Below are 13,789 nucleotides of genomic sequence, written 5' to 3' on the forward strand. Positions count from 1 at the left end.
TGTTTGGCACTATCTACATGGGGGTGTGTGGCACAAATCTACAAGGGGGTGTTTGTGGCACTATCTACAAGGGGATGTGTGTGGCACCATCTACAAGGGTGTGTTTGGCACTATCTACAGAGGGCACTGTGGCATTATCTACAGTGGGCACTGTATATATGGGGGCACAAACTGAGGGACTAACTTCTAAATGGGGCATAAACAGGGCCTAACGTCTGCATGGGGGCACAAATTGCTGTTTTCTGTCTCCATGAGTTCCCCTGCAAAGGGGCCCACTAAGTATGTGTCGCCCAAGGGCCCACATAAACCTGGAGCTGGCCCTGGCAGTGCTGGTAGTATGAAGTCTAATTCTTGAACTAATGCCTTATTGAACTTCTTAAGCATCCTTGGAGATGACAGTAGTCACCCATTTGCATACAATGCAAGGGGAATAGGCTGGCTACTCCGAGCACCTAATTTCCTCTGTTTACATTATTTGTCCACTTCGGCAGCTCTATGTGAGTGTCTATCTGGTCGCATTTAAACCTAAATATCTAGACATACTGAGGAAGATTTACTAAGACTGGCTTTTCATAAGCTGTTTGCCAACCGTTTCTTCGCCCTCATCGGACATAAAAAAAAAAAAATATTCTCACCTCACTGCTCCTTATTGCTTCTGACCTCTGTATACCCTTAGGCCATATGTCCACCACCTCCTCTATAGCATTTCATTCTGATTTGGCATCGTATTATAATAATTTTCAGCTTTTTCTTCACGTAAGTGTTAAAACCTAATAAAAATAGAGCAATTGCCTTGATAAATTTGTTCAAATATGTTTCGCTGGGTTTATCATTAATTTTCACAAAATACTTTTTCATTCTTTGACGTGACACAGTAGCAGTGATGCAGAGTTTATTATTGTACTGCACATTGATGATTGAGATCAATGTATTTCACTGCAGAGTTATTTTAGAACAGACCAGAAATATTATAGGAGATTCACAGTATATGCAACAGATGGTGCAAGAGAGCAGTGAAATAAGAAACAAATAATGTGTTCTTAATACTCAAGGTGGAAGGTGGTCATTGAGTGGAGAGAACAGCAGAAATAAGCCAGCAACCAAGGTAAGGCACGGCCTTGAAAGAAATGTCTGCATTTGCTTTAGTATCTTTTTCAAAGACTTTGCTGTGTAAGATATTAACTATATGTGATCCTATGGCCATCAAGTTTTATTGATATTTTGTGTCTCTTTTGATTTAATGTTTTTGTGCATTATTAGTAACAATGTTTTTCATGGCTACGTTCATGCGTGCTCCCCTCTCCAAGCTTTCTCCACCTAAATGGGGTGGCCAGGTGGGACAGGGGGCAGGGGACCCCCGCTCTCCACATTTAACATAAAAATGTGTGAGATGCAAATATACCTCTTGCAGTGGTGAAGAATTTGTCATTCTATAGATTGTGGACTGTAATTTTGAAGTTAACAATATTTAACTATAGAGTTGTTCATCTATTTGCAACAATTTACTCAGAAGAAGCCCAACTGAGCTTTATGGCGTTGTTTAAACAGGGCAGTTTGCATACCTCCCAAATGTCCCGGTTTCAGTCCCGGTGTCCCGATGTACCAGGTGGCCGGGGGTATGTGCCGCTGTCAACTGTATCTGCGTCCTCAGATATATACACACACATACGTTCTTTTGAGGGACATATGTATTGGGGCTATTGCCCCTGATGTTTCAAGAACTTAGCAACGCCGCTAGCTGCTAGTGCTGCATCGTTGGGTCACTTAGGAGACCCAATGATGCAGCTCAACGCTATAGGCCGCGGGCCATGAAGAGAATTTGTGTGGGCCCAAGAAGAACTTTTGCATCGGGACCCATGAGCCTTTAGCTACACCCCTGGCTGAGGCACCACTTAATTTGCACATGATTCTTTGGATTTCCATGCTAAAACTTAAAGGGGACATTTCATTAACTTTTCTAGACCAGTTTTCTGACGTAGAAAAGTCGCAGGCAGCACATAAGTCACAATTTTCTGCAAAAATTTTGACTTTTGTGCCATATGCACCACTCAAGGCAATTTTCTAAAAAGTGGACGGAGCTTAGGGGAAGGGATGAAGTCACCTGCAGCCCAACAAATTTAAGATAATTAACCCTAGAAACTGGCGTAAATTATGTTGCAATTCTACATCAGCTCATGGCTGGCGTAGATTTCACATTCTGGCGCACGGATGTCCAGCGATGTGTCTAATTAAGGGCATTTTATTCCAACTTTCTTTATAATAAGACTGGCGTCATAAATTCTCCCCAAAGTTGACCTGATATACAGTACGTATATTTTTGCATAAATCAATAGTACTTGTGAATATATGAATTTTGACATATATCTTATCTTTCTTAGCCTGCAAGGTCTCTGTAAATAATCATAAACCTCTTCAGTTACTAAAAAGCTTGTCTTTAGTAAACATGCTACAGTCTCTCTGCCTCTGCTTGGATGTGAGACTCATACTGTGACAGAGGAGCAGAAGTGGGAAGAAATCTGTTTAGTAGGAGCACGCAGCACAGCTTTCCAGCTCCACACCAGGAAGAGCCCTCCCTATCAGCACAGATATAGAAAGCAATGTGGTGAAGACCCTAATATGCAGGTTACATACAACAATTCTAACTGCTCTACATTTAATATACTTGTACAGCTGCCTATAAAGTGCTTGTATTGTTTATGTAATAGGTATTCTTTCAGACTGACAAGACAAAATATTAGCACAAACACTAGAGACAAACACTGGTCACCCATAACATTAAAACCACTGAAAGGTGAAGTGAATAGCATTGATTGTCTTGTCACAATGGCGCTTGTCAAGGGGTGGTATCAAGGGGTGGTATATATTAGGCAGCAAGTGAACAGTCAGTTCTTGAAATTTATTTGATGGAAGCACGAAAAATGGGCAAGCATAAGAATCTTAGCGACTTTGGCAAAGGCCCAATTGTGATGGCTAGATGACTGGGTCAGAAAATCTTCAAAAGGGCAGGTCTTGTTGGGTGTTCCTGGTATGCAGTGGTTAGTACCTACCAGAAGTGATAACCAGTGAATCGGTGAGAGGGTCATAATGATATAATCCACACAGAAGAGCTACTGTAGTACAAATTTCATAAAAAGTTACTGCTGGTTATGTAAGAAAGGTGTCAGAACACACAGTGCAATGCAGCAGCTACAATGGACACGTGAGAGTCAGAACTGGACCATAGAGCAATGGAATAAGGTGGCCTAGAGTGAATCATGTTTTCTTTTACATAATGTGGACAACCGGGTGCGTGTTCGTATGTTACCCGGGAAAGAGATGGTACTAAAATGCCCTATGGGGAGAAGGTAAGACGGCGGAGGCAGTGTAATGCACTGGGCAATGTTCTACTGGGAAACCTGGGTCCTGGCAATCATGTGGATGTTACTTTGACATATACCACCTACCTAAACATTGCTGTAGACCAAGTATACCTCTTCATGACAACGGTATTCCCTACTGGTAGTGGCCTCTTTTAACAGGATGCACCCTGCCACACTGCAAAATTGTTCAGGAATGGTTTGAAGAACATGACAAAAAGTTCAAGGTGTTTACAGGGTCTCCAACTTCCCCAGATCTCAGTCCAGTTGATCATCTGTAGAATGTGCTGGAAAAAAGATGTCCGATCCATGGAGGCCCCACCTTGCGAAATAAAGGACTTAAAATATCTGCTGCTAACGTCTTATTGCCAGATACCACAGTTGACTGCGCTATTGATTCCATCAAAACAACAGAACCCTTACACAACTGTGACAAATGGAAACCATTTGCACCGGATCCGTCATCATTGAAATCAATGGTGATGCAAACGGAAACCTATGGTTTCCGTTTATTTCAGTTTGGATTCCGTTCATGGGTTCCCCTGACGGAAAGATCCAATGGGGCCCATGAATGGAGTCCCGACGCAGATGTGAACGAAGCCTAAGATGCGTATAGTTGTATAGTAGGAAGAATGATTGTATTCACCACAACTTACCTTTCTCTACTTTCACATACATAGTGGCTTTCACAAATACCTCTTTAGGAGAGGGTTTTCTTGTTTGTGAAAAGTAGCCAACTTAATAATAAGTTATACCTTCTTGTACCTTACACATTTAAAGGGATTGCCACATCAGTTAGTAATGTTGAAAAAAAAAACCCTCCATCTAGTTCAACCTATTCTCCTGCAATTTTGTTCCACTGAGTTTCCAAAACCCACCATGACCTCCCCACAAACTCTACTATGTCTTTCTTGTTGCCTAAAACTATTCACAATAGTCCATACTGTATGTGGCCTAACTAGTGGTTTGTAAAGCAGTAGAACTATGTTCTCATCATGTGCCACTATGCCCCTTTTGATGCATCCTATGATCTTATTTGCCTTGGCAGCAGCTTGCTGACACTGGTTGCTACAGATAAGCTTACTGTTGACTAATATCCCTAAATTCTTTTCCATGTCAGTCTTAGGCCTCATGCACACGACCGTATTTTTTCCCACCCGTAAATACTGGCGTAAATACGGGTCCGGTGTCACACGTATTCCACCCGTTTTGCACCAGTATTTACGAACCCGTGCCCGTAAATATGGGTCCGGTGTCACCCGTATTCCACCCGTATTTACGGGCACGTTTTTGGCGGCAAAATAGCACTGCACTAATCGGCAGCCCCTTCTCTCTATCAGTGCAGGATAGAGAGAAGGGACAGCCTTTTCTGTAATAAAAGTTAAAGAAATTCATACTTACCCGGCCGTTGTCTTGGTGACGCGTCCCTCTCTTCACATCCAGCCCGACATCCCTGGATGACGCGGCAGTCCATGTGACCGCTGCAGCCTGTGATTGACCTGTAATTGGCTGCAGCGGTCACATGGCCTGAAACATCATCCAGGACGTCGGGCCGGATGTCGAGAGGGACGCGTCACCAAGGCAACGGGCGGGAGACCGGACTGGAGGAAGCAGGAAGTTGTCGGTAAGTATGAAAGTCTTTTATTTTTTACAGGTTTATACTGATCGGTAGTCACTGTCCAGGGTGCTGAAAGAGTTACTGCCGATCAGTTAACTCTTTCAGCTCCCTGGACAGTGACTATTTACTGACGTCGCTTAGCAACGCTGCCGTAATGACGGGTGCACACATGTAGCCACCCGTCATTACGAGAGCTCCATAGACTTCTATGGACTGTCCGTGCCGTTATTACGGCCTGAAATAGGACATGTTCTATCTTTTTCAACGGCACGGGCACCTTCCCGTGAGAAAACGGGAAGGCACCCGTCGCCAATAGAAGTCTATGAGCCCGTTATTACGGGTCGTAATTACGACCCGTAATAACGGGAGTTTTTACGGTCGTGTGCATGAGGCCTTACCCAGTGTTTTCCCATATAGTGTCATTTATTTTTTCTCTTTCCAAGAGCATATCCTTACATTTATTGATGGTAAGCCTCATTTGCCACTTTGTTACAATGCTTTGTATGTTTGAGTTTAACTTAACCCCACTTATTTCAAATCCGCAAATTGTTTGTCTATTTAGGAATGTGATCTTTTTCTTTTTTTTCAGCACACTATGGCTAAGTCAGTGGCTATAATTGGTGCAGGTTGTAGTGGACTTACAGCCATCAAATGTTGTCTGGAAGAAGGTCTGAACCCCACATGCTTTGAGAAAAGTGATGACATTGGTGGACTATGGAGATACACAGTAAGTAGAATTTTACACGGAGAAACTTGGCACTTATATGTTAGATGATTGAGCTTTGAAACAAAATCTGAAAGTTCAATTTTTATCAAGATTTCAACATGATTAACCAGAGTGAAGGTTAAACGAAAAGTTCACAATTTCAGCAGGTGAACCTTGAAAGAGTAACTGATCTGGCAAAATCTGTTACTGCAACTTTGTATTATTTTTTTTTAATGAAAATGCCCTGCATGGTTTAAACTTCCATGTAGAAATTAAACTAGTCTATAGTACAAATCAATGAATAAAGCAAATTGTTATGTAAGCAATAACCTGATACACTGTATTTTTTAGACATTTTCAGTATATAAACTTAAATAGAGTATATACCATGGTGTGCAATAATTACTTCATCACAGATACCATGGCTTCTAATGCAGGGGCATAACATATAGGGGGTGCAGTGGTAGCAGTGACAAGAGGGCCCTAAAGCCTGAGATGTTTAAAAGATCCATCTATATTAGGAGACAGTACTATAAATGAAATTACAGATCATGAATTGGGGCCCAAGAAAATGTATACTTCTGACACTATATCTGCACGGAACCAAGGCTGTCACTTACATTAAGGGGCAGAAGTAATCTATTGCTTCGATTTTATTCACACGAGCGTGTCCGATTTACATCCACACAAAACGGGCAGTTTTTCATGCACATGACTGTCTGTGTTGCGTCAGTGCGGTTTCCGTGTGTCATTTACTGTCCGTGCTTCTCCTCTGCAAGCACTTCCTGGTTTCACTTTTCTTTTTTCTCTACATTTCCTTAGAAATGTAAGTGTGAAATCAGACAGCACATGGATGTCACCCTTTTCTGTCTGTTTTTTTCACGCACCCATAGACTTTAATAGACGTCTCTGGTCCGCAAAAAAGGACCAGAATAGGACATGCAGTGAGTTTCTCGCATCGGACACACGCTCAAGAAAAAAATGTGTGAATAGTCACATTGAATTGCATGGGTCAATGTGCTGTATGTTGTTAAAACGGGCAGCACACGGACGAGCAACATGCCCATGTGAATAAGGCCTTATTGTTTAAATATCAGTCCAATCAGTATTGTGTAAAGCTTAACCCCTTGAGTACCCAGCTCATTTTGGCCTTGAGGACCAGACCCATTTTTTCAAATCTGACATGTATCACTTTATGTGGTAATAACTCCGGAATGCTTTTACCTATCCAATTGATTCTGAGATTGTTTTCTCGTGACACATTGGACTTTAGTTTAGTGCAAAAATTTGGTCGATAAATTCATTCCTTATTTGTGAAAAACACCAACATTTAGCGAAAATATGAAGAAATTATGATTTTTCCCATTTTAAATGTATCTGCTTGTAAAACAGATGGTAATACCACACAAAATAGTTACCAATTAACATATCCCATATGTCTACTTTATGTTTGCATCGTTTTTTGAACATTCTTTTATTTTTCTATGACCTCACAAGGCTTAGAACTTTAGCAGCAATTTCTCATATTTTTAAGAAAATTTCAAAAAGCGATTTTTTCAGGGACGAGTTCAGTTCTGAAGTGGTTTTGAGTGCCCTATATATTAGAAACCCCCATAAAACACCCCATTTTGAAAACTGCACCCCTCAAAGTATCTAAAACAGCATTCAGAAAGTGTTTCAACTCTTTAGGCGTTTTACAGGAATTGAAGGAAAGTAGAGCTGAAATTTTCAAATTTCATTTTTTTTTACAAAATTCATATGTAATACATTTTCTTCTGTACCACAGAAGGTTTTACCTGAGAAACGCAACTCAATATTTATTGCCCAGATTCTGCAGTTTTTAGAAATATCCCACATGTGGCCCTAGTGCGCTAATGGACTGAAACACAGGCCTCAGAAGCAAAGGAGCACCTCTTGGATTTTGGGGCCTCCTTTTTTCAGAATATATTTTAGGCACCATGTCAGGTTTGAAGAGGTCTTGTGGTGCCAAAACAGTGGAAACCCCCGAAAGTGACCCCCATTTTTTAAACTACACACCTCAGGGAATTTATCTAGGGGTATAGTTAGCATTTTGACCCCACAGGTATTTTGCTATATTTTCTGGAGTTAGTCTGTGAAAATGAAAATCTACTTTTTTTCTGGAAAAACGTAAAAATTTCTAATTTTTGCAAGAAATAAAGGAGAGAAAGCACCCCAACATTTGTAAAGCAATTTCTCGCGATTACGGAAATACCCCATATGTGGTAATAAACTGCTGTTTGGACCCACAGCAGGGCTCAGAAGGGAGGGAGCACCATTTGGATTTTGGAGCTCTGATTTTACTGGAATGGTTTTCAGTGCCGTGTCACGTTTGCAACGCCCTGGAGGGACCTAAACAGTGGAATCCCCCCAAAAGTGACCCCATTTTGGAAACTATACCCCTCAAGGAATTTTTCTAGTGGTATAGTTATCATTTTGACCCCACAGGTTTTTTGCTGAATTTATTGGAATTAGTCTGTGAAGATGAAAAGAGACTTTTTTTTGGAAAAAACACAGAATTTTCTAATTTTTATAAGGAATAAAGGAGAAAAAGCACCTCAACATTTGTAAAGCAATTTCTCCTGATTACGGAAATACCCCATATGTGGTAATAAACTGCTGTTTGGACCCATGGCAGGGCTCAGAAGGGACGGAGCACCATTTGGATTTTGCAGCTCAGATTTTGCTGAATTGGTTTCTGGGGGCCATGTCGCGAGTCCCTGAAGTACCAGTACAGTAGAAATTCCCCAGATGTGATCCCAATTTGGAGACTATACCCCTGAAAGAATTAAATTAGAGGTGTAGTGAGCATTTTGAGCCCTCAGGTGTTTTATAGATTTTATTAGAATTGGTCCGTGAAATATAACCTGTAGCTTTAGCTCAGAATTTTTCATTTCCACAAGGAATACAGGAGAAAAGACACCCCAAAATTTGTTACACAATTTCTCCTGATTACGGAAATACCCCATATGTGGTTGTAAACGGCTATTTGGACATACGGCAAGAGTCTAAATGGAAAAAGTGAAATTTCGTTTTTGGAGTGGAGATTTTACAAAATTTGTTTTTGACGCCATGTTGCATTGCGCTGAGGTACCAGTATAGTGAAAACTCCCGAGAAGTGACCCCATTTAGGAAACTACACCCCTCAAGGAATTCATCTAGAAGTGTAGTGAGCATTTTGACCCCCAAAGGTTTTGCAGAAATTAGTGCACAGTGGATGTTGCAGATTGAAAATTGACATTTTCCACATATATGCTATTTCAGTGCCCAATGCGTTGGGCCCAGCTTGTACCACTGGAGACATACGCCCCATAAATTGTTAAGCGTTTCTCCAGAGTACGGTAATACCCCATATGTGGTCATAAACCGCTGTTTGGGCACACTGCCAGGCCCAGAAGGAGCGCCATTTGGCTTTTGGAGCGCAGATTTTGCTTGGTAGTAGTTTTGTTTAGTGTTTTACTGGTGTTTCAGTTTATAATGTGGGGGCATATGTAATCTGTGCGGAGTACATACATTTTTTGCGTGACACACTGTCGTTTTTATTGGTACCATGTTTGGCTACGCGCGACTTTTTGATCACTTTTTATTCCATTTTTTTGGAAACAACGTGACCAAAAAAGGAAATTCTGCCATTGTTTTTTATGGTATTTTTTTTACGGTGTTCACCGTGCGGGATAAATAATATGATATTTTTTTAGGTCAGGCCGATACGAACGCGGCGATACCTATTATGTCTAGTTTTTGTCTTTTTTTTTCATTTTTTTTCTAATTATAAAGGGCTTGATCAGGGAAACAAGGCGATTATTGTTTTTATTACGTAAAACTTGTATTTATTTATTTATCGAAAACTTTTTTTTTACTTTTTTTTCACTTTTTATTTTACACATACTAGGGGACTGGAAGATCTGATCTTCTGATCCCCTGCACAATACACTGCACTACTTCTGTATGTACTGATGTAGTGCAGTGTATTGTAACTGTCACTTTACAACTGACAGTTGAGCCTATTACGTCCTGCCTTGGGCAGGACCTAATAGGGTCCCGTACCTGGCAACCAGGAAGCCGTTGCTAGGCTTCCTGGTTGCCATTGCAACCATCAGAACCCCGCGATTTTTCGCGGGGGGGGCAATGGGGTGCAGAGGGAGCCCCCTCCCTCTGTATCAATCACTTAAATGCCGCTGTCGCTATTGACAGCGGCATTTAAGGGGTTAAACTACAGCGATCGGAGAGGACAGTGATCGCTGTAGTTGCAGTGGGATGTCGGCTGTATATTACAGCCGACATCCGATGAAGATGGAGCGAGCACAGCTCCTGTGCCCGCTTCATTCTCAGGGCGTTACTATACGCCCATTTTCGGGAAGGGGTTAATAAAAAGTGTTTGTTTTTTTTTTACACTGCTTTCTCTGATCTCCTCACGGATCTCACAGAAATGAGGAGATCAGAGAAAGTGACAGGAGCTTTCTCCTGCAGACGACGTCACAGACGGCTGTGATTGGTCAGTCTTCAGAGACTGACCAATCACAGCAATCGCCGGCATTGGGGACTGCTAATTGGTCCCCAGGCCGGTAGCAGAGACGGTTAGCTGTCAATGACAGCTGCCGCCGCTGTTCTGTCACTATGTGATTTCACATAGTGACAGTTTATTCCTGCGCCGTAATAGTACGTCGAAGGTACGCTGGCATAAGTGGCCAGCGACGTACTATTACGTCAAAGGTACGCAAGGGGTTAAACTGTAAAAGTATAAAACTGTATAAAATCAATCATAATAGGGCATTTGTTTGCATACCTTACAATGGATTTGATATCAGTTAATTGTAGGTGCAGACCATATTTAGTATAGCCATTATGACATGTCAGAAGTTTTGATCAGTGGGGGTCTGAACACTGAGACCCCCTTCAATCACTAAAACAAGAGCGGAAGAAGTGCTCAGGTGAGCACAAAGGTGCTCCGTTTCTGATCGTCTTTGTTTGGCTTTACTCAGAAAGCCGAGTGAGCAGTGTAAGGACTCATAGACTTTCTATTGAGCCTGTACACCGCTCGCTCAGGTTTCTGAGGAAAGCCAAACAGACCTGGTCAGCAACTAAGCCGCTTAGCGCTCACCTGACCGATTCTGCCGCTTTGTTTTAGCATTCGAACGGGGCCTCAGTGCTCGGACCCCACCGATCAAAACTTCTGACATGTCACTATGACATGTCAAAACTTTTATCAAAGTACAGGTAAACTTTAAGGATATTTATCAAGAATGTTGCAAAGGAAAAAAGGAGTAGTTGCCAATAGCAACCAATCAGTATGCTGCTTTCATTTTACAAAGGGCCTCTGAAAAACAAAATGTGGACTCTAATTGGTTGTCATAGGCATCTACTCCAATTTTCCTTTACACCAGTTTTAATAAGGTCCTGCTTTAATTCTGTACTGCTATTTCTGATAAATTATATAGATAAGTAGCTTTGCACTGACACAGGAGATTTTATGTCAACGTATTGCATTGATATGCTTTCGATTTATTTATTTTTTGCCAAAGCTTGACTGTTGAACAATAGAATGCTGCTCTCTGTTGGTTACATGTTGTGTAAAAGTGACAAGTTGAGATTTGAAACATAGGTCTTATCATGAGTGTTTGGCCTGAAATAAGGCCTCATGTACACGGCAGAGATGTGCAGAAGGCTGTATGAACCATGAGGCTCCGTACCAAGTAGCCGTAAGCACTCTGTATGCCGCCGTATGGCGCTCTGTACAGCACTGCATTAGAGCACTTTCACACGTGGCGGAATTGGTGTTGAATTCCGCTGTGGACAGTCCGCAGTGGAATTCTGCAGCAGCCGTTTTTTACATTTGTTTCTATACATTTTTAGGAAAGTTAGTTCAGACGTTGCAGAAAATAACTGTGCGGAAATTAGGCTGCGGTGCAGAATTTTCCCTCCGCAGCATGCTCATGACGTTGCGGAGAAGAAGCGGAATTTCATTGCGGATTTCAGCCTTTGCAATGCAAAAACAGAAATCTGTGGCAAGTCCGCTGTGATATCCGCAACGTCTGAATTACCTGTCAAATATGCAAATGTTGGTGCAGATTCGTTGCGTAATTGCCCCAAATCTGCACCAACATTTGCAGCGGAAAAATTTTGCCATGTCTGAACGTGCCCTTAAGGGATTAGGCTTTCCGCATAAATCGACATATGATGGAGCATTCCACAATTTTTGTTCTTTTTGATTAGTTTGGAATCCAATAGAAAAAAACCTGTGTATGATATCAGAGGCGCATAGAGGTGCCGCAGGACCCAATAAAAGTCTAAGGCCTCGTTTACACGAGCGTGATATACGTGCGTGCGACGCGCGTGCTTTTCACGCGTGTCGTACGGACCTATGTAAGTCTATGGGGGCATGCAGACAGTCCGTGAGTTTTGCTCAGTGTGAGTACGCTGAAAAAAACTCACGACATGTCCTATCTTTGTGCGCTGTTCGCGCATCACGCACCCATTGAAGTCAATGGGTGTGTGAAAACCACGCATGCCGCACGGAAGCACTTCCGTGCGAACTGCGTGATCCGCGCAACAGCTGTGAAACTCTGAATGTAAACAGAAAAGCACCACGTGCTTTTCTGTTTACAAACATCCAAACGGAGTGTCATAATGATGGCGGCTGCGTGAAAATCAAAAGTGATGACATTGGTGGACTATGGAGATACACAGTAAGTAGAATTTTACACGGAGAAACTTGGCACTTATATGTTAGATGATTGAGCTTTGAAACAAAATCTGAAAGTTCAATTTTTATCAAGATTTCAACATGATTAACCAGAGTGAAGGTTAAACGAAAAGTTCACAATTTCAGCAGGTGAACCTTGAAAGAGTAACTGATCTGGCAAAATCTGTTACTGCAACTTTGTATTATTTTTTTTTAATGAAAATGCCCTGCATGGTTTAAACTTCCATGTAGAAATTAAACTAGTCTATAGTACAAATCAATGAATAAAGCAAATTGTTATGTAAGCAATAACCTGATACACTGTATTTTTTAGACATTTTCAGTATATAAACTTAAATAGAGTATATACCATGGTGTGCAATAATTACTTCATCACAGATACCATGGCTTCTAATGCAGGGGCATAACATATAGGGGGTGCAGTGGTAGCAGTGACAAGAGGGCCCTAAAGCCTGAGAAGTTTAAAAGATCCATCTATATTAGGAGACAGTACTATAAATGAAATTACAGATCATGAATTGGGGCCCAAGAAAATGTATACTTCTGACACTATATCTGCACGGAACCAAGGCTGTCACTTACATTAAGGGGCAGAAGTAATCTATTGCTTCGATTTTATTCACACGAGCGTGTCCGATTTACATCCACACAAAACGGGCAGTTTTTCATGCACATGACTGTCTGTGTTGCGTCAGTGCGGTTTCCGTGTGTCATTTACTGTCCGTGCTTCTCCTCTGCAAGCACTTCCTGGTTTCACTTTTCTTTTTTCTCTACATTTCCTTAGAAATGTAAGTGTGAAATCAGACAGCACATGGATGTCACCCTTTTCTGTCTGTTTTTTTCACGCACCCATAGACTTTAATAGACGTCTCTGGTCCGCAAAAAAGGACCAGAATAGGACATGCAGTGAGTTTCTCGCATCGGACACACGCTCGAGAAAAAATGTGTGAATAGTCACATTGAATTGCATGGGTCAATGTGCTGTATGTTGTTAAAACGGGCAGCACACGGACGAGCAACATGCCCATGTGAATAAGGCCTTATTGTTTAAATATCAGTCCAATCAGTATTGTGTAAAGCTTAAACTGTAAAAGTATAAAACTGTATAAAATCAATCATAATAGGGCATTTGTTTGCATACCTTACAATGGATTTGATATCAGTTAATTGTAGGTGCAGACCATATTTAGTATAGCCATTATGACATGTCAGAAGTTTTGATCAGTGGGGGTCTGAACACTGAGACCCCCTTCAATCACTAAAACAAGAGCGGAAGAAGTGCTCAGGTGAGCACAAAGGTGCTCCGTTTCTGATCGTCTTTGTTTGGCTTTACTCAGAAAGCCGAGTGAGCAGTGTAAGGACTCATAGACTTTCTATTGAGCCTGTAC

General features: G+C 41.6%; 1 protein-coding gene across 3 annotated transcripts in view; it reads left to right on the forward strand.

Moving 5' to 3' along the window:
* Positions 1-896: 896 nt before the first annotated feature.
* Positions 897-13,789, forward strand: part of LOC142657853 (dimethylaniline monooxygenase [N-oxide-forming] 2-like) — a 36,286-nt gene continuing 23,393 nt past the window's right edge. For 2 of the 3 annotated variants that reach the window (XM_075833323.1, XM_075833326.1), the window contains exons 1-2: positions 5,380-5,441; positions 5,564-5,701. In XM_075833323.1, coding sequence (XP_075689438.1) covers positions 5,439-5,441; positions 5,564-5,701 — 141 coding nt within the window. In that variant the 5' untranslated portion in view covers positions 5,380-5,438. Of the gene's footprint in view, positions 1,106-5,379; positions 5,442-5,563; positions 5,702-13,789 lie in introns of those variants that run through there. The other variant, XM_075833324.1, reaches the window with a different exon arrangement.

Source organism: Rhinoderma darwinii, chromosome 7 (genome assembly GCF_050947455.1).
Source record: "Rhinoderma darwinii isolate aRhiDar2 chromosome 7, aRhiDar2.hap1, whole genome shotgun sequence".
Taxonomy (NCBI): Eukaryota; Metazoa; Chordata; class Amphibia; order Anura; family Rhinodermatidae; genus Rhinoderma; species Rhinoderma darwinii.